Source organism: Diadema antillarum, unplaced genomic scaffold (assembly GCF_040938485.1).
Source record: "Diadema antillarum isolate AM-2024a unplaced genomic scaffold, OU_Dant_1.0 seq00000503_RagTag, whole genome shotgun sequence".
In the NCBI taxonomy this organism is placed as follows: domain Eukaryota; kingdom Metazoa; phylum Echinodermata; class Echinoidea; order Diadematoida; family Diadematidae; genus Diadema; species Diadema antillarum.
The window spans coordinates 509,703-537,351 of NW_027271460.1; the positions used below are offsets into that span (position 1 = coordinate 509,703).

General features: G+C 36.4%; 1 protein-coding gene across 1 annotated transcript in view; it reads left to right on the forward strand.

Annotated features, from left to right (window-relative positions):
• LOC139733903 (uncharacterized) overlaps positions 1–26,077 on the forward strand; it is a 59,609-nt gene extending 33,532 nt beyond the window's left edge. The window contains exons 3-10 of the mRNA XM_071644713.1: positions 7,301–7,435; positions 10,377–10,588; positions 11,881–12,046; positions 13,728–15,186; positions 16,343–17,026; positions 18,944–19,173; positions 24,600–24,719; positions 25,205–26,077. Coding sequence (XP_071500814.1) covers positions 7,301–7,435; positions 10,377–10,588; positions 11,881–12,046; positions 13,728–15,186; positions 16,343–17,026; positions 18,944–19,173; positions 24,600–24,719; positions 25,205–25,337 — 3,139 coding nt within the window. The 3' untranslated portion in view covers positions 25,338–26,077. The remainder of the gene's footprint in view (positions 1–7,300; positions 7,436–10,376; positions 10,589–11,880; positions 12,047–13,727; positions 15,187–16,342; positions 17,027–18,943; positions 19,174–24,599; positions 24,720–25,204) is intronic.
• The last annotated feature ends 1,572 nt before the right edge of the window (positions 26,078–27,649 follow it).

The window sequence follows — 27,649 nt, forward strand, 5'->3', positions numbered from 1 at the left end:
ATGAACTATTACTTACCTGCATGTATTGTAGAGCTCTAAAATTGCTGTTATGAAAGAAGGCTGGGTGGTATATCACCAGTGATACTGTGAATAAATTCTTTGGTTTTTCCAGCTTCTAGCAGAGTGCCATTGATGTACAACTCTTTGTGCACATGCACGGTTTCATTCAAAAGAGAGGTTAACTTTTTGCCATTTTTGGACTGGGCTGCTTTATGTCTGTGCACTTGTATTCATCTTATAGAGCTGAGAGCCAGTGTAAAGATGCCATTATGATGAACTATAAATGCTACCACATGTAGAAAAAAAAAAATTTATATATAATCATGGACTTCCGGAAAGGCCTCTGTGTAGATAGCCTTATAAAGTCTTTCTGTCCCATCACCAGGTGTGATACTTCCAGATTAACATACATGCCTTCATCAAACAATGCACAGGAAAAAAAAAAATGATAAAGTGGGAATCTTGATGAGCCGATGCATCGGGTCTGCTGCTGTTGACATACTGAGCTCAATATAACTCACTGAATGACAGAGATCTTTAAAAGACTGCTACTCAACAATTATGACCATGTGACACATGCTTCTGAATGACCAGGAATATTATTGACTTGAAGATGACTAAATTTCAGAGATGCATAGTATGGCTCACCTCAAGACATTTCAAAGAGTTTAACTACAGGATAATGAGCTAATCCAGGTAACCAGAAATGCTGCACAGTTCCTGTTCAGTGGCATTCATCATTATGCTTACAGATTTTGACAGCAAATCATATTAGCTAATTTAAGAGAAAGAAAAAATCCTAGATTTTGGTCGATGATTGTTCTCCCTGTAATGAACTCGTGGTTAATGATCTGCCATAGGAGTCAATCTCACATTCATCTCAGAGAGTGATAATAATAATAATAATAATAATAGTAATAGTAATAATAATAATAATGATAATAATAATAATGATAATAATAATAATAATAATAATAATAATAATAATAATAATAATAATAATGATAATAATAATAATAATAATAATAATAATAATAATGATAATAATAATAATAATAATAATAATAATAATAATAATAATAAGGTCTTATTTACCCAGGGTAGCCTCTTCAGTGTTACCACTGCTCTACCAGAGGGCCCTGCTATTATTATTACCCTAACGTTGCCAGGTTGCCTGATTGCCTCAGATATGGCAGTATTCTGGTTCATTATTATTATTGTTTCTGGCTGTCTGTTAATGCTAATGTCAGTACCATGTGTACTGTTGAAAATTTGAACATGGTATGCGAAAGCCAATATTGATGAGTTTCGATTTAAAGAATGTAGTCAAAATTGGCATAATTCATTGCATTAAAATTATAGATGGAATACTGCATGAAACATCTTTTTTTTTGTCATATAGATAGTGACTCAAATGTAAGAAGTCTTGTATGACATTGGCCTCTACTGCACTGTAATTATTGGAAACTTGTCATTTTTAGCATACAAATGAGTGCTGAAAAAGTCATGACTGGATACAGTATCCACACATAAATACATTTGTTTTTTCTTTATTTTTAAACATTTAGTAACAAGATGTCAATGTTCAACTTTATACCTCTGGATACTTTGAGAAATTTATCATGTTTAGACATTATCAAAACATGATAATTTATCATTGATATGTATTTATGCCAAGTGTGATGAAATAATAGCTTACAGATTTTGTTTTTGATAGTCTCCATTAAAGGACAAGTTCACCTTCATAGACATGTGGGTTGAGTGAATGCAGCAATATTAGTAGAACACATCAGTGAGAGTTTGAGCAAAATCGGACAATCCGTTAAAAAGTTATGAATTTTTGAAGTTTCTGCTCAGTCACGGCTGGATGAAAAGACTACTATAGCTTGTGATGTCACATGAGTACAACGATATAAAGAAAGAATAAAGAAAATTCAACATATTTCCATTTTTCTCGCATAACAAAAGAACACTCGACTTCTCTCTTTCAGAAGGCAGGGGGAATAATATTACCCTTAACATACGTCAGTAGCAAGTCGAAGAAATATGCACTTTATTCAAAAAGTAAAGTTTTGTGAAATTCTCTTTTTATTTTCCTTATATAGTTGTACGCATGTGACATCATACACTGTAGTAGTCTTCTCTTCCAGCAGTGACTGCGCAGATACTTAGAATATTCGTAACTTTTGAATGGATTGTCCAATTATCCTCAAACTTTCACTGATGTGTTCTACTAATATTGCTGCATTCTCTCAATCCTTATGTATATGAAGGTGGACTTGTCCTTTAAAGACTAAAAGTAAAATGAATATATCATTATGAGGTTAGCAGATGATGTTTAAGATTGCAATATTATGTTTTTGATGGATATATATATATATATATATATATATATAAAGCATATGTTTATATTGCTTTAAATAAAAAAATGAAATGTTCTTGGAGATTTCAGAACATGAAAGCTGTGATTATAATTTCAGAATGTAAATTATATTATTGGAACTGTTAAAAATCAAGTCTAATATCTCTTCTTATCTTAACAAACAATACTTCTATTGAATAAATTTGAAATTTATCTGGTTTGCATGGATCCACATTCATTCATGCAGGAAGTACTCCAATGTAGACCTATTTGTTTTTGAAACACTGTACTAATGTTGGCCATAACTATGGGGGTTCCTAAATAAGGACAAAAAGATGATTCAGTAGGTTATGCAATGAGTTGGGTGCATTGCTATTATGTTGATGCATATAAAATAAACTATTGTTTGGGCATATTGAAGCCCTCAACTTCTGGCAGAAAAAAAAGCAGCACCCTAACCCAACAGGTCCATTTAATACAACCACCAAAAGATTATGACAGCATATTAACAATGTAACCCTCTTCTATAATTTCTCATTGATAAATTCCCAGGGCATATGACAGCTCTGAAGTCAGTAATTGGCTCAAGCTCTTCGTATCAGGAAGTTACAGGGAAAAAAAGAAGTGCATTATCCCTGCAGTTATTTGCTCTACTGCAGAGAGAGAGAAAAAAAAATCTGTATAATTTTGTAACTACCTTTCCTTATTTGGTAACCCAGAAAAGCTCTTATCCTCCTTGATTTTATGAACCCCGTACATACCCTGGATGAGTTCTTAATAATCATTGTCAAAGCTAACAGTATGTGACTTCAGGCATGTATATGTGTTGTCAGCCATGAAAGCGCCTCAAATAAGGAAGTAAATGTCCGTGAATTATGCAGAAAGCTACTTTTTGCCCATTTATAGTCACTGTTTGAGACTTAACCACCCTTTTGCTGCTGAATTAACTGTCTGCCATTGGCGTTTCTCCCATTTCTACCCCTCCCACTACAGATTTGTTTTGATTGTATCCTAGGCTTCAAGATGCTTATCAAATCTCTGTGAAAAAAAAAAACTACTTAAAGAAGGCCAAAAAGAAGAGAAAAAACAGCAACACACATACAATGTCCTCCTTTCCCAATGGGGACACTTTATTTGCATGACAATAATCATATTTATGCTCAGAAGCTCACACAGCAATCTGCATATAGCGGTTATCAACATGCCACCTTTTTTATGGCTGACATTTACAATTACAATAACAACAACAAAGCCCAGAAGGGGCCTGCCATCTATTGAAGTGAGTTAATCTAATATGATGCTAAAGTTGCAGAAACCACCTACACCATTCATCCTCAGTGGAATCACTTAAAACATCTTTAAAAACGTGTCTGTTTGATATGTTGTTACAGGAAAAAAAAAGTGAAGATGCCATACATTTCCTTTTCTTCTTCTTCTTCTTCTTCTTTCTTTCTTTTCCTAACCTTAAAGACTAAAAGTGTCATGAGCATCTTTTTGATGGATTGTTGGGCTATAGAAGTACCGATACACTATTATCATTATTATTTGTATTACTATTATCATTATCATTATCATCTCTATCTTCACAAGATATCTCTTGGAGATCAATATCACGTCAAGTTCCATCCTGGAACCTTAGACTTCTGGTACTTTTCTCAGGATTCGCGCCGTCCCCAGCAATGCTGCTTTTTGGAGCATTTGCACTCGATCGGGCACACCCACATCGTCCAAGTGCCATCGCAGCTGCTGTGGCGTTGTTCCGAGTGCTCCGACGACAATAGGGATCACCTTCATATTGTTATTATTATTATTATTATCATTATTATTATTATTATTATTATTATTATTATTATTATTATTATTATCATCATTATTATTGTTATTATTATGCCTCCGCCACGAAGTGGTGCCGGAGGCATTATGTTTTCGGGTTGTCCGTCCGTCCGTCCTTCCGTCCGTCCGTCCGTCCGTCCGTCCGTCCGTCCGTCCGTCCGTCTTTCCGTCCGTCCGTAATGAATTTTGTGGACAAGGTAACTATCAAAAGCTGTTGAGGTATCCTAATGAAACTTGGCATGTATGTGTATTAGGTGGTGAAGTTGTGCCTATCAACTTTTGGGTGCACATGCTCAAGGTCAAAGGTCAAAAGGTCAAGGTCAAATACATAAAATTTCACTATTTCCACCATATCTATGCAATGCCTGAAGATATTTTCTTGAAACTTAGTGCATACATGTATTACCCAATTTAGATTCTCTGGTGAAAGTTTGGGTCATGAGGTCAAAGGTCAAAGGTCAAAAGGTCGAGTAAAAGTATTAAAACTTTTTTTTTTCTCTGTAAATTGGAAAATTGTTCAAGGTATCTTCATGGAACATAGTATATACATGTACTGACTGGCAGTGATTATCTAGAGAATGTAGTTTGCATGGGGTCAAAGGTCAGGGGTCAAAGGTCAAGTGCAACACTTCAAAATTTTACTATTTCCCTCATGTTCATGCAATGCCAGCAGGATTATTATTTTTTTTTACACTTGGTGTATGCATGTGTAACCTAATAGAAATTCTCTGGAGAGTTTTTTTTTTCTTTTTTTTTGCCTCAAAGGTCAAAAGGTCAAAGATCAAGTGAAAGTGCTGAACTAACTTTTTCCTCCATATCTCGGAAGTGGCTCAATTTATCGTGAAACTTACTGCATATTTATGCATGTTCTACCTGAAAGTGATTATCTTATGAATTTTAGGGTCAAAGGCAAGATGAACATGGTAACAATTTACTATTCAGTACAGAAATTGCACTTTTTCTCCATACCGGTACCATGAAAATTACTCAATGCATAAATGTATGAATGGATCAAAGTCAAGTTAAAGTCCTTAAATCCCCAAATACATGCTCTCCTATTCATCCAATTAAACCAAGGTCAAGGAAGGTGAACATTCAACACATTTATGACAAACTTGTAATTTTAATATTTTGCCAATTTTATGAAAATGTAATCACACATTGTCCACATGTACTACAGACCTATTAGGAGAATCATGCATTATGGCGGAGGCATACCAGTCGCCATAGCGACATTTCTAGTTTGTATTATTATTGTTATTATTTGTCTTATTATCTGTATTATGCAAACACTTACAATCACACACACATTTATATCATATTTCATATTGTTTTTAACTTAAATTCAATTCAATTCAATTCATTTTATTTTCATACTTCTCATTTATGAACATTACAACAGAAACCAGACAAGTTCTTTTACCTTGTGAACAATGTGCAGAAAACAAACAATATACATGGTGATAACACAGTAATTACATGTAATGATAACTGGTCAAAATCGAAATCGAAATGGGGTTGATCAAAGAGAAGTATGACGGGACCTACATGAAAGCTAGCTTGTTTGGCTGTAAGCCCCGAGTAATCAGTGTTTGTGAAATGTTTGCCAGGATTAAAGTACATTGGGTGGAAAAAAAAGAAAGGAATGAAAAAGGTTGTACTGTATATGAATCATGTTGTCATGACATTTTACATGGAACTTTGATGTCTCAATGTCTTATCCCCTCCATACCTGATTGCATCTAAACATCAAGGTAAATTTTCTTCTAACTGTGTTTTTGATGTTGGTAGTCTTTCTTTCCCCTTCTGTGACAGGATTTTTTTTTAATGAAGTTGGACAGGCTGCATATCATTTGAAAGCTGAGTCTGAAGGATCTAGTAAAGCCCAACTCAGAAAAATGATGCACTGCAACTTTATGAGGTGGCCTGGCACATAATACAGCTACAATGTTCATTAACTGCCATTTACATACTTTTTGAAATGTATGTAATGTTTCATTTTGAGTTTTCATTGTTTTTTCTAGTTTCCTAAATGTCTTAATGTTTCCCCTGTCCTTGATGTACATACACTTTTTAAGTATATTTCTTTCCTATGTGAAAACCATCTTAACCACTTCACTCCTCCCTGAAAAGCTTCGATATTTGACCATTCATCACAAAGCTACCAAAAAGTTGCCAGATTGATTTGTAGTTATCAGTAGATTATGAAAAAGCACACTCTAAGTTTTAATATGTTGTATAATTCTTTATAAATGGATTTTTTTAAACTCATCTAAATAATGCAAAGAGAGTACGCACTTCAGAAAAGTGTTCACTGAGAAAAGATGCTGTGGAGTCTATTCAAGGGCTTAATCTCACCAGGCTGTGCTCTGTGCAATGAATGGAACAGAAAACAGGATGTAAAATTCCAGGGCAACGGCAATGAAGGGATAATCAGATTTAAGCTGAAATTTTTGCTCACCTTATTGAGATATATTCTGCTCATGACCAATAGTAACTTTCAAAGCAGTAGCATTATCTTTTCAAAAGTCATTTGAGTTGAAAGTGAAGAGAGTGTAAAGGGCTTCTAAGAACTGATATGGAGTCTCAAGACATACCTATTACACTTCTAAAGAAAAAGTTGTACCAGAAAAACTGAAAAAAAAAAACAGTTTCTGATTTGTTTTATGATTTCAAACGTAAAATTTCTATCAGACAAGGATTGCTCTTTCAGAAAATACCCAAAACTTAAAATTGAGTAGGTTCACCCATTTCACCCATTTTGAGTCCTCGTGTAAAATCTAGGCATTCGACTTGTTTTTGGTTTTGTGTGCACAGTCACATATGTACACACAAACACACACACACACAAGGGCACACACACACACACACACACACACACACACACATACACATATATATAGATGTATATATACTCACACAGGTACATAAGCCTATACATACGTAAACATATACATGTACACATGCATGCGTAAATTATATTAGAATCAAGGAGGACTTTCCATTTCTCCCGTCTGACTATAGACCCTGAGTTTACTTTCTCTTCATAGTTGTCATTAATTTTCTTTCTTTGTTTGTTTCCCTTTTTCCTTCTGATTCCTCCAGTGGTCATAAAGAAATAGTTGAGCTCCTGCTACATTATGGTGCTGATGTGGAGATACCTGTCAAGTGGCAGTTCACCCCACTCCTGGCCGCTGTTGACCGCAAGCACTATCACACCGCTAACACACTGCTCACTGGGTATGGATATTTCTAATTATTTCTGTGTATTTAACTTTCTCTATCCTTCACCTTATTAGAGCATAGATGATGAAGAGGAGCTATGTCAGTAGAAAATTCATCCAATCAAAAGAATATTTGTCTCTGGGATAAAGAATTCATGCACAAAGTAGATTTAAGGTTTTAAAACCAGTTTTATTTTCAGATATTTTCAAATAAGAAGCAGTTCAATTTTGATATTCATTGTTGTTGTTGTTGTAGTTGTTGTTGGAAAAGTAGATTTTAAGGCTTTGAAAACCAGTTTTATTTTCAGATATTTTCAAATAATATGCAATTCTACTTTGACATTCATTTTTTTTTTTTGGGGGGGGGAGTAGATGTTGAGGCTTTGAAAACCTGTTTTATTTTCAGATATTTTAAAAAAAGAAGCAATTCTGTTTTGTCATACAATTTTTTGTTGTTGTTGGAAAAGTAGATTTTTATTTAGAGCAAGGTCATTTGAAATATTGGAATTTTCCATGTGTGATATATACCCTGGATAGAAATAGAGTATGGTCCTCACATCTCTATAATGTGAATGTTTTCTAGAATATGAAACCAAAGTGGGATCTTTCTAATTGCTGGTGAAATCATGAGGCTAATATATTTAGACTTCGTTACCTCCAGGGCATGTTATTTCAAAACTGTGTGATGTGGATTTTGCTTACCCATGGACATCTCAGCTGTAGTGTTTGGCCAAATTTGTAGCTTCCCAGTAGACTGATAGTTAAACTGTAATTGCGGGACCTCGCACGCTCCTAATAAATAAATAAACGTGGGATTTTCCCTAACTCATGAAGCTTCTCCCACAACAGGGATATGTTTTCTCTACTGTGAGAATTTCCTGTATATTTACTGATTATGCAGCAAAGTGACATTTAAAGGTTAACTGTCTGTATGTTTGATGCTATATGTAATTCCTTTTCATAGAAATGTCTTTTCTGATATGTTTATCTCATATACAACAGGTAGGGTCCATGTCATTAGATACACGTCCATCTCTGTATGCTATTCATTACTTGTATAGATGTCATTTACATGGGTATCTAGCAAACAAATGCATTTAAATTTGATAAGCGCATTGATACCTGTAACAAATGATGTACAGTTTTTTACTTTGCTCATGAAAGATTTGCATTTTTGGATGACATTTATGAACATCATGTCCTTAGCAGTTACAGTCTTGATATGTAGTACTTAGTTTTTTTTTAATGACTTTTATGTTTATATGGACCCTACATTTATAGAACGTTCATATGATTCAACAAGACTTATGTTATTGCAAAGAAAATAAATTCAACCAATCATAATTTTAAGATGATTTAAGATTTATCACCAGTGGAAAAAAAAAATGTGTTGATGGCATGTCGAAGCAGATGGAAGGTATTTACATTGCAGTGTAGATGAAGATTTACTTGCCTTTATGAGAATGAGTGTGATTTAAACATTTTGTTCTTTTATTTGACAACAATAATCAAACTTGTATAATGTTGATTTTCAAATAACAGGAATGCATTTGCTAAAAGCTCATATATAGATTGAATTAGATTTGCTTTTGAAAATTGCATTTTGGTGCAGTCACAAGTATATACTTTTATGAATTAAAACAGGAAAATACTGTTGTGAATTTAAATTGCAAAATTTATTTGAAAGAGAAATCTATATCAGAATTGAAGAAGATTATAATGGTAAGGAACAATATCATGATCTACCAAAACAAATGATGCATATTTTGTATTAAAATTATTTGTATCTTTTTTTTTTCCGGGGGGGGGGGGGGGGGGGGGGGGGGGGGTCAGAAAATGTCAGAAAAATATTTTCTTTTATGTGATTGAGAATGCTGAAAACTGGTATTAAAATGATATATATGAATGTCCTTGATATACCTCGTACAGATCTAGTAAGATAATATCAGGAGTATTGTCATTTTGTAACAACTAAGGAGGATGTTGTTTATGACATGACTGTCATGTGGTCATGAGTTTTTTATTGTGGTATTCCAATGAATGTCATTTTAGTTGACTTACTGGCAGTTAAATTGCTTCTTTCTTCATGTTAGGGCTCATTGTTTAGGCACAGGGGCTGATATTCCATCATGCCTAAGCATGCAGTATTGTAAAAGATGTTATTTGCGCATTCAGATTTTTTCTTGATATAGGAGGTCACAGATGTTTTTGTGAGATGTTGTTTTTCACAATTTGACACCAAGGCTATTGTAAGTGCCTGTCCATTTGTGATGTTTTGCGTATTGTTAAATCTGCAGCCCAACAGTGATTCATGAAATTAGTAAAAAATTAAACCATTGCAAAAATGACAACTTCTACAGTATATGTCAACCTTGCTGATTTAAAAAAAAAAAGTCAACATGTTTTCACTTCTCTAGCACAATGAAAGAGCACTTGACTTACCTCTTTCAAAAAACAGGGAAAATAATATTACCCTACTATATGTCAATAACGAGTCAATAGAATGTATATTTTTCATGAAAAATGAAATTTTATGGAATTCTCCTTGTATTTACTTCATATTGTTGTTTATCTTGATAAGTACGATGAAGTGAAGTAGTCTCCTGATCCAACGATAATGGCACCAAAACTTATAACTTTTGAATTGTCTGTCTGATTTTCCTCAAACTTTCACTGACTTGTTTTACTAATATTGCTGCTTTCAGTCAATCCACATTTGTATTTGGGCTTTGGTTTCCTTGTAATCTTGCTACTGATAGACAATAGTAGAGATACATGAAGAAGCATTAACTTGCATTCAATTTTCGTACTTTTCAACATGTTGAAAGAGTCACTCATGATATCAACATGTTGAAAGAGTCACTCAATATATCTGGAAAATGTTCTGAACAAAGCATGTGATACCAGATGGTGCCACAGGAATAAAATGATGTATTTATAATTTTCTCCACCTTCAGGGGGGCCAATGTTAATGTTCAGAGTGAGAAGGGGGACACACCCCTCCATCTGGCAGCCTTCCGGGGTTCCATCCACCTGTGCCAGCTTCTCCTCTCCTACCACGCCCAGACAGGCATCCTCAACAACAATGGCAAGACACCCCAGCAGGAGGCTGAGGGAGAGGGACACACCGCCATCACCAAGCTTCTGGCTCCAGAGACCAATCAGAGAGGTGTTTGTCCTCATCTTGTTACCATAGCAACCCCTCCACTGTGCAAATACCCACATGGCCTTTAGTCTATGTATAGCATCTGACATTTGTGGTTGTGGTTGGATTTGTAGATTCTGCTTTTCTCACAGATGTTAGAAATAAAATTAAGAAATAATCATTAAAAATCAAGAATGTACAGCTCTTACTTGTCATACCTACATGGCCGATGTCAATACTTTCATTAAATCTTTAGTCTCCAGAATTTCTCATCTTTGTGAGTGATGACACAAAATTTGAAATTGTAAGCATACATATTCATTTTGATAGTCCACAGGAAACTATATTTAATGATTTTTTTAGACGTCAGAGTAGTGAAATCCTGTAGAAATGATATTATCTGTAATTCTACTCATTCTCATCAGTAACACTTGTCCCACTAGTTCTATTTCAATAAGCTGTCTTTATGATTTCTGTTTTACTTTCAGCTTGAAAAAAAGAGGTGATTCTCATCCATGTTTCTCTTGGATTTAAATGTAAAGTGAGGTTGGAGAGTGGCATTAATAAAAGTACAAAAAATAAAATGATAATAACAATATCATAACTCTATTTTTTGTCTAACATTGCAACTTAAGAAGTACTGAACAGTTTACTTGCATACTGTAAAACCGGAAATTTTAGGATGCACTTGCAAATTTGCTTGGACCCAAGATTCAGAAAAAGTAAAATGCATGCAGAAGTTTGTGTTAGATATTAATATAAGCTCAGGAGGAATGAACACTTTACCCCTCCCAAGTAATTGATCAAATTAATCTAGTATGCATGCACATGGGCACATTACAGTTCAGGTCATGCTGAGTGCTTCCAAAGTCAACTACTTGTACACATCCTGGTTGTACACATTTGTTGTTGTTTTTGTTTTTTTAAACCATGTATGTTTAAGTAGTGTGCATTTAGATTTTTTGTGTTTTATATCAACCAGCAAGCAGTGTGTGTTCAACACGTCCCTGTATTACGAGTACATGTGCATGTCGTATACAGTGTAGTTGTAAATTTTTCATTTTTCATTTTCATTTTATTTTATTTATTAAGTTTCCACACAAATCATACAGTGTTGTGTTTACAACATCCATCCATGACAATGTAAAGTAACACATTCGTGGTCGGCAATGTGCAAAATTTTCATGTGAGATAAAGGCCATCAGCTTCGATTCGTGAAAATTTTGAATGTGTCTGGTTTTTCAGTTTGTTATTTTGAAGTGCAGCATCCAAATTTGTATTCTTGACCTCATCCTGGGTGTTTCTCTTCTCAGCAGTATACCGAAGCTCCTCCCTGCCCTTGTCCTACCAGAACGTTGCTAGGATACCAAGTGAGAGTGATGAGTCACTGTTATCAGGCAACCGCCCGCGAGGCAGTCTACGACGACAACTCCTGCGCCAGAGCCAGATCATGAACAATGACTGCTCCTCTCCCGTCCACAGGTTAGGTTCGTTCCTCTGAGAGTAGGTGACGAGATAGATGACTGGATATAATTATACCTGGTACTAGTAGATCATGACTGGCATAGGAGTCAATGATACAAAATGAGTCATGCGAAGGGCTTGATTTGGTAATGAAGAAGGATGTTAAGTCCCTGATTTTGCATTTCAAACATTTTTGAAATGTTTTTTTTGAAAAGGTTTGACCAAAGAGCTTATAACGAGTAGGTACTAGAGTGCAAAGTATGCATACACCCTGTACAATTGCTTTGTGAGCACACGGGGAGCACAGGGAGACGTGCGGCTGTAGGCTCACCCCTCATGCTAACGGGCTGGCATGTGAGCAACTGAAGATCGGCCAAATCAAGAAGTGCGTACTCGCATAAAAGTTCAAATATGCACTGTAAAAATGTTGCTTTAGCACGCAAAGTCTGCCGTTTCTAATTCAGTAATGGCAGCCTCCGTGAAATCTCAGACACAATTGTATAGTTCGCCCTCTAGTGGTGATGAGGAGAAAAATCTCTTTGGGTTTGACTTAAGTCCTCATCTGTCACTCAATGTAGAACTTTAGAACAGTTGAAGCACTTTGAAAGGAGTAACTCATACCATTAACTTAAATTTTCTGTAGGAGCCACTCATATAATGCAATATCGCCAACAATCCTTTAACTATCCCCCCCCCCCCACCTTTTTAATCATCTTGTTAAGACAACTTACTATTACGTGACCATGCATTTTCAGTTTTAGAGTATGTAGTGCGCAAATTATCATAAGATTAAAACTTTTGTAAAAATTAGTGTGTTCTTCTACATTCATTTTGATTTTTCAAAGTGAATTAGTAATTCTGTATAGCTATTCTCATTTTTCTGTTACATTGAGTCCACTCTCAAATGCCATTATTATTGTATTGCTGATCAGGGCTTCATCTTTAATACATTCACAGTCAGCCAAAAGAAGTCAGTCCAGGACTACTGACTTTACATATGGAGGGCCCAGTACGACAATTTGTTCACATTCTTTAGTGTAAAATGGGAAATTTTTGCGTGCATGAAACATTTGCAAAAGTAGCATGCACACAAAAGATTTTGTCTACGTGAGGTATTGAATGCCAGTGACTAATCTTTTCATGTTTCATGAAAGTTTCAAAAAGATCATCGGCTGCCATTTGTGAAAGTTTCATGCCACGCATGTTGCTGGTTTTACGGTAGTTCTACAGTTTCAGACATTGCTGTGAGCATAAAATTATGTCTCTTGTTTTACTGAGGGGTTATTGCAAGCCGACACCATAAAAGTAGGACCCATCCCCTTACACACACACATGCACCCAGACACAAGCATTATTTTTATTATCACTATCATTATTATTATTATTATTATTATTATTATTATTATTATTATTATTATTATTATTATTATTATTATTATTATCATTATTATTATTATTATCATTATTATTATCATTGTTATTATTATTATTATTATTATTATTATTATTATTATTATTATTATTATTATTGTTATTATTATTATTATTATTATTATTGTTATTATGCATACATGCATACTCATAATTTACAGGTGCTGGTGAAATGTAAGCTTAGGAAGAGCCTAAAACATTTTATGGTAAAATGATTGTTTTCCATATTAAGAGATTCATTTTCACCACTTATTTCATGATCTTACAGGCATGATAGTGAGCTGGTGAAAAGTCACTCAACGAATCTACTCCAGACTGTTGGGAGATTATCACCCCCCAACCAGGCTGGGGATGCTAACTTCAAGGGCAGGAGGTCCCCAAGCAGCCCACTCGTTCAATACCCCACCCTTGGTAGGGTATCACCACCAATCTTGCAGGGGATCTCCCAGAATTTTAATTATCATTATCCAGGCAGTTTGACCAAGAGGCGGAACAGTCCTCCAGCTATTTCTAGAAATTTGGTTGCTCAGACGGCACCAATAGCTCCTGCACACGTCATCCTACGGCAGCCGGTCAACAGGGAGGGAGAGACTCAAAACAGACCAAAGGAGACCTCTGGTAGGGCTGATGGACACAGTGGTCATCATCAGTGTAAAAGACTTGACCGAGAAACAAAGCCTCAGTCATTCAGCTCTTTCCAGTCACCGAAAGACGGACGGCAGACCTGTGCATCAAGTTCGACGATCTCTAATACCAATGGTGATGTGTGTTTGAAACTATGCGATGGACCCGCTGTCAAATCAGACTCCTTTCCAGAAATCGACAGGTTGCTGAATATCATCGAAGACCTTGAAAAGGACAAGATTTCCCTCCTGAATGAAAACCAAAATCTACGGGAAACAATTCAGTCACTCGAGTCTCTCGTGGATTTGTCCATGACCACCGAGGGGAGTAGCAGCAGCAACAGCTCGTGTCAAGAACAAAGCTGTACGTCATGTGGAGATAGAACGATGCGAGGCTCGACTGTGCTGGACGTAAAAACCAACCAGAGAATTCTACTCCTGGAAGCAACCTGCCGAGACCTTGCGGCTGACAACCACAAACTACAGTCCCAGGTCATTGTTCTCTCTCAAGGTCAAACCATTGTGGAAGAGGACGAGACAGCTGTGGTTCAAAAGGTGAACGGCGACATTCAAGGGTTGGAGACAACCACTTCAGAAGTTTCAGACCCCCGCCAAGTGAGAGCTCCCTCTACTGGCAGTATGCACGAGTCAAAATCATCACCTCCCGGTCACGTATCGGCTAATGACAAACATTCCCCATTACAATCATCCCTGGGAAGAGACAGTCACTTCCTTACCAATTCTTCTTCTAATATCAAACTTTCTCCAAGTTCCGAAGTATCAAGCTTCGCTTCGGAGTGCTGGCACTCCTTGAGTAGATGCAATACAAGTAGGACGCCCTCACAAGTCTTACAATTTATGCAGGCCACTGTGGGCAATGTATCCTCTCCCGGATCAAAGGATTCAGTGATGAACATGCATAGTGTTGCCATGGAGTCTTTGCGTGATATGGACACAAGCGAGTGGTACCCGTTGGATGTTAGCATCTCTGATGCAAAGGACAACATTTGTCTAAAGGAGAGGATCCATCGGTGTGAGGGAAGAGATGATGAGCTGTTTGCTACATTTAGATGTACGCTGTCTGGCAGACCACGCATCCTGGAGGTAAGAAATCCATGCTATGCACAATTCCCTTTGCCTTGAATATTGTGCTGGTACATATTGATCAGACAAGGACGGAATGATTTGGCAAAGGTTACTGTAAAACATGATATTTTCGTGGCATGAAATTTTCGCGAATTGGAACCGACGGCCTCTTTCGTAGCAGGAAATTTTTGCAAGTTGCCTCTAACATTCAATGCATATAGTGTAGATAAAAACTTTTGTGTGCATTTTAATTTTGCGAATCTTGGCTCTCACGAAATTTGCAAAATTAAAATTCACATGAACATTCTTCGTTTTGCAGTAGCTGAAACTAATTAATCAATAACTGTGGGTTCCAAGTTGGGGGGGGGGGGGCGTGTGGAGAGTGATGTTGCTCAGGTGACAAAAAATTAGGTAATATTAGCAAAAGGAAAGAGTGGTAGTGGGGTTTAACACCACTTACAAAATTTGCTTTGAATGTCCGAAAATGTGAATTTTCCCATTCTATTTTATTGCAACTGATAGACAAATTGCCTGATGTCGAGGTAAGCATGCAGTACCCACTGCATGAACCTGCACAGGCTGTCGGGTGGAAGCTCGGTGGTCTAGTGGAAAAGACGCCTGTTCGGCAATCAGGAGGTTGTAGCTTTGAATCCTGCTGGAGTACATATGGCCACAACTTCTTTTGTCATGGCTACTACTAAAACACTGATCAATTCAGTGTCTATTTAAGTCGATGTAGGGCAATTCATCAATTAGTTGGAATGAGTAAAAGATTCAAAGTATAAATGAATCATGTCATTGTCTTCATCATTGCTCCAAAGTGAAATTCTCAAGCCTCTGTGAGTGTTGATCTCTTCATTCCACACAATCAAGAACATTTTGAAAATGGCATATTCAGCCAGTCATAAAAAAAAAATAATAAATCTGTTTCTTTGCTAAACTATTAAAGAACTTTTTAATGGAATGGAGTTAGTTCATTTTGCTTCTGGTACACCAGAACAGAAGATGAACAAGCCAAAGTTTTTTTTTGTTTTTTTCAGCCTGGTTTTGTGACACCCATACATTCATGCACACATGAGTGTGACTGTAACATGGCATTTACATTGTGAAACAGGGAATATTAGTCAGTCAGAATATATAGAAAAATGTTTTGACTTATTTCATATGTTCCTAGGTATCCCAAGTGAGTGCTTGTCAAGGTGAAGGAGATACATCAGTCTGGAGTGATGAGAGATGTCTTCATGTACTCCGCTCTCTACCACCCCACCGCAATGTGACTCCGCCCCTTGCCAGATGGAAAACATGTGCAATGTCAGATGATCACCTCACGAGGGCCACACTGGCCCGCATCAACATAGAGCAGAACAGTGACTGCAGACTAGTGTTCAGTGTGTACCCAGATTTTCAAATTAGTATAAGGAAACTGTTTGATTCGGTCGTGGGGGAGGGTGGACAGGATTTGTTGAGGGAACCTTGCCTCCTGCGCATTCTCCTTCAGTTGCTCCTAGGGGTGCAGCACCTGCAAGCCCAGGGCGTGGCGCATCGTGACATCCAACCCCGACATGTCCACGTAGGAGCAGACATGCGTGTCACCCTCGGTGGATTTGAACATGCAGCTCTGATGTTGGACCAGGGTGGGACTCCTCGCCCATTTGATGATGTCACCCAAATTGGAGCAGGGAACCCTTTAGCAAGGGCCCCTGAGCTAATCAAGCACACCATACATGGACCACCCCAGATATGGGAACATAGGGTGAGTCTGATACTCATTAACACACGTCATTCAAATGTTGCCAGTATGACAACTCAATATCCATTAGAATCTTTTAAGTGCTATCAGTTTTCAATTCAGCTGCCATAATGAATGACATGCAGTAATATTGGCCATCCTTTATTTATTATATTTTTTTTGACATGATGCCTGTATGAAACCATTTTCCTGAGTCACATTGGCACATATTTACTATTTGTTCTTTTGTTGAAGTCCGCTCTATATGATATTTACAGCAAAAGACAAGCCTATACAGACACCAAGTTAAATGTAGCTTTAGAGACAATTAATGTAACCATGGGAAAAGAGTGGTGGGATGAAATTCTTTCATGATGTATTAAACTTGATGCAATCCCAGTGAGTTAGAACCTAATGTATGAGATGGAAAAATCAATCAGTACTGCACCTCTAACATTCAATCCTCATCAATCAACTCTAAGTTTGTGCACCTTGTGAATAATATATGTACATACATGTATGAATGCAATAAAAATGGAAACTGACAGAATGGACAGAAAAGATAGGTCCTTCCACCAGAAGGGAAAAACCCGGCGTGAAATGTTAGACAAATATTTCCTTATATTACATCTAATGAAACTTGAGACAGACCGCATGGTTGTGGGGAATACAGGGAAAACTATGTATAGGGAAAAGGAAAGAGAATTAAAGGTTAATGAAACCCAAATATGTATTTGAATTGAATAACTGTAGCTATATTAGTAGAACACATCAGTGAAGTTCAAGTAAGATTGAACAATCAATTGGAAAATTATGAATTTTTTAAAGTTCAGCCCCACCAACGCCAGTTGAGAAAACTAAAACTGTTGTGACATTACTGCAGGCCAATGTTTTGAAAGAAAATACAAGTGTATTAAAGAGCATTCAACAAGATTTAATGTTTTAAATGAAAAGGACACATTTTGTTACTGTTACTGATATACCCATGTACAATATATGTCAAGGATAACATTTTTTTTCTTTATTTGCTGAAAGGGTAAGTCAAATGCTCTTTCAACACACTAGAAATATAGAAATATGTTAAATTTTCTTTAAATTTTGTGTATGTTGTCCTGCAGTGGTGTCACCAACTGTTGAGGTCTTTAAAAATTCATAACTTTTGAACAGATTGTCAATTTTCCTCAAATTCACTGATCTGTTCCACTATTACCATGTACATAAATACATATATTTATAAATTATATATTTGGGTATCACTCTCTCTTAATCAGTTGCCTCCAAGATACTCTAATTTCCCACAAGGTTTAAAAAAGCAACAGGGTTAGTTGATATGGAGGGCCCAGCGCAGTTTAGAAAGTCTAAATTGTTAACTGCATTGTCACCTACTGTCACAGTACATTCTTAGCTTGGTGAGAGCTGCTTTGGTAATTATTTGTCAGGGTTCGAGGATTACTTTTTATTGAGGAGCACTGTCTTTGAGAGAAAGTAAGGATGAGAGAAAGCTTGAGAAAAAGAGAGAATGGAAAATAGAAATTTGATAGTGTACATTGAGCTGAGAAACATTGAGACAAGCAGTTTTGAGATGTGGGCATGCAATATTGGCATCTAGGCAATATTGAGATCTGGGCAATATTGAGATTTAGGCAATATCTAGATGTGGGCAAACTTAGTCTGATGTGTGGTCAATAACTAGGTGTAAGTCCAGCTGCAGGATGAACAAGGTCATCATCAATAAATAATGACTGGTAATATGATTTGGTGCCTATACTTCCTTATCCATGCATCAACTCAAATCAAAAGTGCAATCATACCAGTGATATCTACTCCCAAATTGCATTCTGCAGTAGTCAGCCAGAGATACAGCTACGTAGTATTTCATGTGTGCAAAGAATTCTGATTGGCCTTTCTGTTTTGTCAAAACACCTCATTAAAGGATGCCAGTCCTCTTGTGGTTTCCCCCTGTTGATGTGAGCTAGCACCCAGGACAGGTGCATGTAGCTCTTACATGCAATGATCACTTCCTTTAAAAAATCTCCCCATTTATAGATTCCTTTGTCAGCTGTTTATGCCAGCTCTGATCTGTACGCTGTGGCAGCAACGATCTGCAGCCTCCTTGTCACACCCAGCGACCAATCAGAGCAGGCCATTGGTGATGACCTGAGTGAGCTCCTGTCCCGCCTACCAGACTGGTTATCTCCTGCTCTCTCTGCCCTCCTACAAGAGATGCTGAATCCTAGCCCGGAGAAAAGACCACCAATCCGTGCTGCCTTGCTCAGGTAGGCACTGATTAATAATCTCAGCACACAAGATGACAAATGCTCTTCTTTCTGGCTATCACTTCTTCTTCACCCAAACAAGAAATTTGATCACAGAAAAACCTTATAATGCACACTACTTTCTACAGCCGTTGGCTGAATCTTGTTACCGGTGGCCGGTGGCCTGTTACCGGTGGCCTGCATGAGGTTGCCCCGAATGCAGAATTCTGTTTATTGTTATAATGTGTTGTTGTACGTCGGGTTGACTGGGTGACTTGTTGCGGAGGGTGGAGGGGGGGGGGGGGTGATCCATGGGTTCATTGACTTGACGTCGATGCTAGACCATAGTGTACTTACATTGATTTCTCATTGCAATTTTGATTTAAGTTTCAAACTTTATTCCTAAAATCTCTAAAGATTCTCTCTCTTCCTCTCTCTCTCTCTCTCTCTCTCTCTCTCCCTCTCTCTTTACCAACCGCGGGTTTTGCCGGTATTCAGTGGTAAAATTTACGAGAAACTTTGCTGTTCATGTCACTCTCATTACCGAAATCGTGATATTGTTCTCAGTTCAGTTATAAAGTTTACGTTTATTTTCTAAAGTTAATGTTAGAACCGATAAATTCAGAGCTGGTTTATTGCCGTTTTGATTCTATGTTGCTTTGCGTAAGGCAGATAGTTACGGTCGATTATTACTCTTCAATACTTTTTTTTTCTTTCTTGTGTTTTTGTGTGTCTATGCTCTGCAGTCCTGCAGATCATGTCAGTAATTTTGTTTCAGTCACTCCTCCTAATGGTCAGTTACAGCACGTCACGCACCGATGCACCTCATCGTATACATCCCGTGTATACGGTGTGCACTGCACTTCCCGTTGCACCATACTTCATGATAGGCCATTACTGCGTAATGTCACTCATTGTAAATGGATTTTGATTTTGGAATAGATGACCAACAGCTAGTCAACCACACAAGCCAGTATTTCACTATCAATGAATTCAACAGTCAGTTTTTTTTCAATAAGGCAAATCAGATTTGTGCTAATTTCAGTTTAATTCACCTTAATTCAAGAAGCTTAACTAAAAATTTCGATACGTTTGAATTATTTTTAAGTTCCCTCAATGATTTTCCATTCTCCGTTATAGGAGTCACCGAAACATGGTTGCACACCAATTCCCCGGACCTATTTGGCATTGAAAATTATAATTTTATTCGTAATGACAGAAAACATGGCATAGGAGGTGGGGTTGCCATGTACGTTAATAATCATATTAGATTTAAAATTCGAACTGATTTGGGTATTCAGGGAGCAGAAAGTTTATTTATTGAAATCTTAAATGATAATGAGAAAAATATTATAGTTGGTACTATTTACCGTCCTCCACAAAATGACGTTCAATCTTTTATTGACAACTTCGACCAATGTGCTAACGAAATTTTTGGAGAAAGAAAATCCATTTTTTTGATGGGAGATTACAATATAGATTTATTACAACCTACCCATTTCCATGACATATTACTTTCCAACTCACTGCATCCCCACATCAATAAACCTACCAGAATAAATAACACCACCAACAGTAAAACATTAATAGATAATATACTGTCTAATGTTATAACTGAAACCTGTATGAACGGTATCCTTTATTCAGATATATCTGATCATTTACCGATTTTTATGATTAATGATAAATCTGTAATAACTCCAATACGTCGCCAACCCAAACAATATTTGAAAATGTATCGAAATGAAACGCCACAAAATATTGAGTCATTGAATCAAGATTTATTCGAAGAACAATGGAATGACGTCTTTGAACTCCAAGATGTTAATTCTTCCTACGAAATTTTTTTACAAAAACTATTAGATTATTATGATAAACATATTCCTTTAACTCCCAAAGTAAATGGAAGGAAAAGAGCCCGGCAACCGTGGATTACTCAAGGTCTTATACATTCCATTCTTACTCGAAACCGTCTTTATAAAATATCTCTGAGGAAGCCTACTCCTGAAAACGTGAAAAGGTATAAAACATATAGAAATAGATTAACTTCTTTGATTCGAGTTTCACGTAAATCATATATTTCAAATAAACTCGAATCTAATAAGGATGATAAAAATGCTCTTTGGCGGATTGTTAATGAAATACTCAAAAAGAAACCTACGGAATGTCCTGATAGCATTACCCATAATGATAAAGTTATTATTAATTCTGATCAAATTGCAAATATTTTTAACAATTTTTTTGTTAATGTTGGTCCTTCTTTAGCTGCATCTATTCCCATAAATGATATCAAAAATTATAAAGATTACTTACCTGAAAGTAATCAAAACTCATTGTTTTTTACTCCAATAAATGAATCAGAAATTATTGATATTGTTCGATCTCTGAAATGTAGTAATTCCTGTGGGCCTGACAAATTAAGGGTGAATTTTTTGAAAAAAATAATCTACCCCTTAGCAGCCCCTCTCACCCATATATTTAATTTATCCTTACTTAACGGTGAGTTTCCAGACTCTTTTAAAATCGCCAAAGTTATCCCCATTTATAAAAGAGAAGATCCATCATTGGTGAAAAATTATAGACCCATCTCATTGTTACCTGCAATATCGAAAATTTTAGAAAAATTAGTTTATAAGCGTCTCTCCTCGTTTATGATTGAAAATGAAATATTAAATGTGAATCAGTTTGGTTTTAGGAAAGGATTTTCTACCGATTATGCTATAATTAAATCTGTTGATAATATTATTGATGCGCTTATTAAAAAGGAGCACATAATTGGAGTTTTTATGGATCTTAGTAAAGCATTCGACACTATTGATCATGACATTTTATTTGAAAAATTACATAATTATGGCGTGAGAGGGATTACTTTGTCATGGTTTAGAAGTTATCTAAGTCATCGAAAACAATATGTTGCATTTAAATCCAGTCATTCGTTCCATTTGAACGTGTCATGTGGTGTCCCTCAGGGATCTATCCTCGGGCCCCTACTTTTTTTGATTTATATTAATGATATCATTAATTCCTCTCCTCGTTTAAACTTCATTTTATTTGCAGACGACACCAATGTTTTTTATTCCCACAAGGATATTGTAACATTGGTGGATACATTTAACATGGAATTAAGTAATATTTCGAAATGGTTTAGAAGTAATAAGCTTTCATTGAATATTGATAAAACATGTTTTATACATTTTCATACGCTTCAATCTCAACCCACCCTTCCTCAAAGTATTTCTATTGATGATATAAACATTGCTGAGAAACATTCAACCAAGTTCCTAGGAGTGACCCTAGATAACAATCTAACTTGGAATACTCATGTCCAGAATATTATAACAGCAATATCTAAGGCAACTGGTGTGTTAAGGAGAATAAAATACTTAATTAATGATCAAACTTTAATGATGTTATACAACACCTTATTTCTACCATATGTAATGTACTGTAATATTGTATGGGGCAACTGTAGCAAAACCAAATTGAACACAATTTTTCTTCTTCAGAAAAAGGCTCTTCGTATATGCACACATTCAAATTTTTTGGCTCACACTGATCCCATATTTTATCGCCTAAAAACCCTAAAGGCCCATGATATACATTCATATTTAACTGCTATATTTATGTACAAACACATTCGAAATTTATTACCATTTTTCCATAATGCCCTAGTTACTAATGATTATATTCACTCATACCCTACCCGTCGTTCCCATGATTTTCATTTAAGTAATCCAAAGCTTTTACTTGCTCAAAAGTCGATTAGACATCACGGTCCGGATACATGGAACACTCTTCCTGAAGAGTTGAAACAGTGTGCCTCCTTGTTTTCATTCAAAGCAAACTTAAAGAAGCATATTTTATCACAGTATACTTCAAATACGAATTAAGCCCGAATAATTTATATGACTTATGTTGGTCTCCCGATAGTAGCAACATCGTAAGTCATTCCCTCTTCCAGCAAACCAATTTTATCATTCCAAATCCCAGCCTATCTGCCCCTGTGCACTCTCAAGCACTTGCACGCACATTCACCACCTTCACACATCAGAGTTTATTTTCCCCTGCTATCCTCGCAGCAGAATTTGTATTGTTTACCAATTTACCTACCTACCTTTTCCTCGGGCCGGCCATCTTTTCAAGCAATGCTTACAATGGCGGCCCTCTGCATTATCATTTCCTAAATATAATATTGTTATTGTAATCCCAGCTGCATAGACATGCATACTGTAATATCATTAAATTCCTTTTATATCATTGTTTATGCAAGTCAAACGACTCTGTTTCAAATATACTTTGTATATTTCCCATGTTCACGATTATTCAGTTTATGTACAATGTATATTGATTTGCAGAAAATAAAGTATCTATCAAACAAAAAACCATGCTTAAATAAATGAACGAAATGAAACTGCAATTAACTGGGTCACAGCAAGTCCCTTCACAATAACTACAAACAAAAATAATTAGTACTGCATCTGATGATGTATGCAATACAGATGACATCATAACGTCTTTTGGGATTGGGAGGAAAAAGGGGAAATTTAGTGGCCAAATGACAAGAAAAACACAGCCACTGAAGTTCACTTTACCACTTCATTGTGTCAGTGTTTCTCTGATTTTATTGAAATCTTGTGTCACACAAAGACACTGTATATTTTGGTGTGGTGGGAGGCAGGTGGAAGAAACTGTGGAGTTTGTAAAAGAAACAAAGAGAAAAAAACAAGAAGAAGTGTGAGAATATAAAACAGGAAAGAGAAGATTTAAGAGAAGGAAGCTGAATATTTCAGTGTTGCATGAAAATGAAAGCAAGTGACAGAATATGAAGTAAACAAGAGACAGAGGAAATAGGGATGAAGGAGACATGATAATACATTCATGTCTACTAATGTGTCATGCTGACATTCAATACTATCAGCAGTATTGTAGGTGGAAGACATAAAAGATACTTGTAGTCATGGGAACGGAAACGAAGGAGAGATGTGGAGTGAAGACCCTTTATCATCAACTTCACACAGACTACCAATTATTAAACACCACATCCATCCAAAAAATCTGACGTGATATGCTTTACTTACATCTTCCCCTTTGAGATGATATGTACCTGGTGGTTCTGACAAATTTATTTGCTAAAGGATATAACTGATAATAAACAATATCGATTCATTTATTAGAATGTTGACATTTTGAATTCTGTTCATACTGTGAAGTTTCACTTACATGTACATGCTACTGCTTTATCATCTGTGACTTTCACTGTTACCAAGTCAATGTAATTTCTTTTTATAAGATAATTGTATTGCTGCAAAAATATGTTTTTAGATAAGAACTAGTGTAAGAGTAATCATCAGAATCCTTAAAGTCCAGAGAAAAAGCATTTCTGTATTTGAGCTTTGTTTTCTGGGCTCATTATCACATTTAATCTCTCACTTGCATCCTGCCTCCAGGGTTGCTATGTTACTCTTTGGCCCGCATCCGGATGAGATGAAAAGCCAGCTGGACTGTGAGATGTGGCTAACTTCACAGGCAATGAAACTCTTGCTATCTACTCCAACATACCAGCATGAGTAAGTTTTGTCATCCTGTTGCCTTGGTTACCAGAGGGAGGAAGAGAGAGTGTAGGTGTTAGGATTTATGAAAGAGAGAAATGGGTTGCCTCATAGGAGAAATGGAAGGATCATCTCATTTTACAGAAATCAATAATGATGGAGTGTTTGTATTTATGTTGTCTTGAACAATTTGCATAATACACTAATAGAATGTTTTTTATGTTGCTTTTTCCCAGCTTGTTGTTTAAGGCTAAGGTTTACCTTTGTAGAGATGAAATTGTCAAACCATGTGAGGATTTGAATGAGATTCCAAAGAAAGCATGTGAATAACTATACCACTAGCTATCCCACCAGGTGACCCTTGTCATGGTAGAGGTCAAATGTGTGTGCTCCATGTAAACACACATAACAAGAAGACTATTGAGCTTATCCATTAAGTATGAAGATATACCATCAAAGACATAAAGTTTGATTTTGTGGTTCCCATCTTTTTCAATCTTCAGAAAGCCGATGCCTGGAATGCATGGATGCCGTGAAGCACAGGACAGACTGGACTGGGTTCAATGCAGAGATTACATTCTGAATATTACTCCCCTTCAGTTATGGCAGCTCTACCAGAAGTATCAGATGACTTAGGGAAGACCAGAGGGTGTGGTCCAGGGAGGACCAGAGGGTGTGGTCAAGAGAAGACCAGAGGGCGTGGTCCAGGGAGGACCAGAGGGTGTAGTCCAGGGAAGGCCAGAGGGTGTGGTCCAGGGAGGACCAGAGGGTGTGGTCAAGAGAAGACCAGAGGGCGTGGTCTAGGGAGGGCTAGAGGGCATGGTCATTTGTTTATTGGATTAAGCCAGGACAATGCTCTGAACTTTAAGTGTCCCTAAATATTGCAAATGTAACAGAGGACATGTTTTCAGAAACGTTCCTTGCAACTAATATGTTAATTTAGTCATTGTGGCAACAACTTGGCAATGACCATTTAGATGTGAGCTTTTTGTTAGTTGCTTGGTGTGTAGCATTAGATGTTACCATGATATGTGAGCCAATAAAGCAGAGGTTTGTAGATTAAGGAAGGCTCAGAGTTTTTCACACCCAAGTTTCTCTCTCTGTTCCTCTCCTTCTCTGCCTAGTATACCTCTTAGAAGTGTATTAAAGTGAAACACTCTTCATGAGTTGTTTCATGAGTCATCTTCCATTAGATTCCCAAAATCCTCAATGATTTCACACAAGTTTAGTAGTATTCCTTTTTTCTTTCTTGTCTTTATTTGATCATTATGCTGTTTGATATTTGGATAGTGCAATTATAAACGTTGCTGAAGTTGATAGCACACAATTTTTCTATCCTCCTCCTGGACGTCTGTGTTCAGTATAGACAAGTATTTCTTCTGGGCCAATTTGTATTTTGTGTCAACATTTTTTATTTCCACTTTATTGATATTTCCTGAAAGAGTACTCCTACATGTGCAGTTTTAAGGCATGAAATTAAGTGAAAAACTTTGATGAGTCATATGGACCTATGATTCTTCCATTTGCCGTTTTCCCTATTTTCCACTCACGAGACACATGGACAATGTAAGTGTACATGAAATCTGTTCAAGGCTTTATCAAAACTGCAAGGGATGCCATTAATACTTCAATATGATAATGAATAGAATGTACTTGATGTGTATGCTAAATTCCAGGATAATTGGATGTCCCGTCATATTGGTTTGGAATCATTGTATCATGTGAACAGCGCTCATCAAAAAGTCAGTTGGTACATATGTAACCCTTTTCTGAAATTCAATATCCAATGTTTTGGATATGCTATCATTTGTGACAGTTGGCATGTAATACATATAATTATGTTGAGTACAAGTTGTTCATAATTTCAATGTTTTGAATCCCTTCTTTCCAAACATAACCCAAACACACACACACGCACACACACACACACACACACACACACACACACACACACATATGGAAATCTTTTCTGTCAACTTTTTGTTGTTTTTTATGCAAGTCAGACATTATGTTGTTAGCAGTGTATGCTCTTTGAAATGCTTGTCGAATAAAAACATAAAACTGTTAGAATTTAAAGGGCAACACTCCATCTAGCAAGAATTCAGGAAGCAGATGCTGATTAGCGGTTTGAAAAAAAAGTTTGAACTTTTTGTTAGGAGTTAAGAAGATGGTCATGTATGCATGCATTCTGTGATGAAAGGCTAAATCTGTGATTGCCTCCAGAGTGTTTAGTTTGTGTGTATGTACATTTAGATGTCTAATATCTTGTCTTTTAATCACTAACTCCTTCTTACACACATCCACAAAGAGATTTGCACCTGTAGTTTAGACAAAGTATACCTCAAATGATATTTTTGAAGAGCTTTTTGTTTCATGCATTTATTGTGTGCACCTTGAAGTTTGTATTCTTTCAACCATTTGTGGCAGCAGTTAAATAGACATGCAGAATTGGATATTATGCTATTTGATTCTGCTAGGTAGTGAGTTATAAACGTCACATACGCCAACACAGGGTCAGTAAATACACACTTTCGTCACACTCCACTTTTGAGTGTTTTTCGTCCATCCATACTGTACATCATAGCCATAATTTTTACTAGACAGTGGAACTTTGATAGATAACACATGAGAGAGCCACACGGCTGTCTGATTTAATTTTGTAGTTTTATTGAGTCCTTGTCTTTGCTGAGTAAAACTCTACTGCTTCAATTAAGTTGGCCATACCTCACACACCCACCATCCTTAAAATTTATGTCTTGATGCAATGAATCAAACTATTGAACTGATCAGTGATGAATGCTGGTCTCATTTTGGAGATACTCTGGAACAACAGAAGCTTTCTTTTCCAAAATTGAAAGAGATACAGTGGTGTAAATGCATATTCAAATAAATGTATCATGAAAATGATCAGATAGTTTGATGATCACACCCACAATCCTTCAAACTAT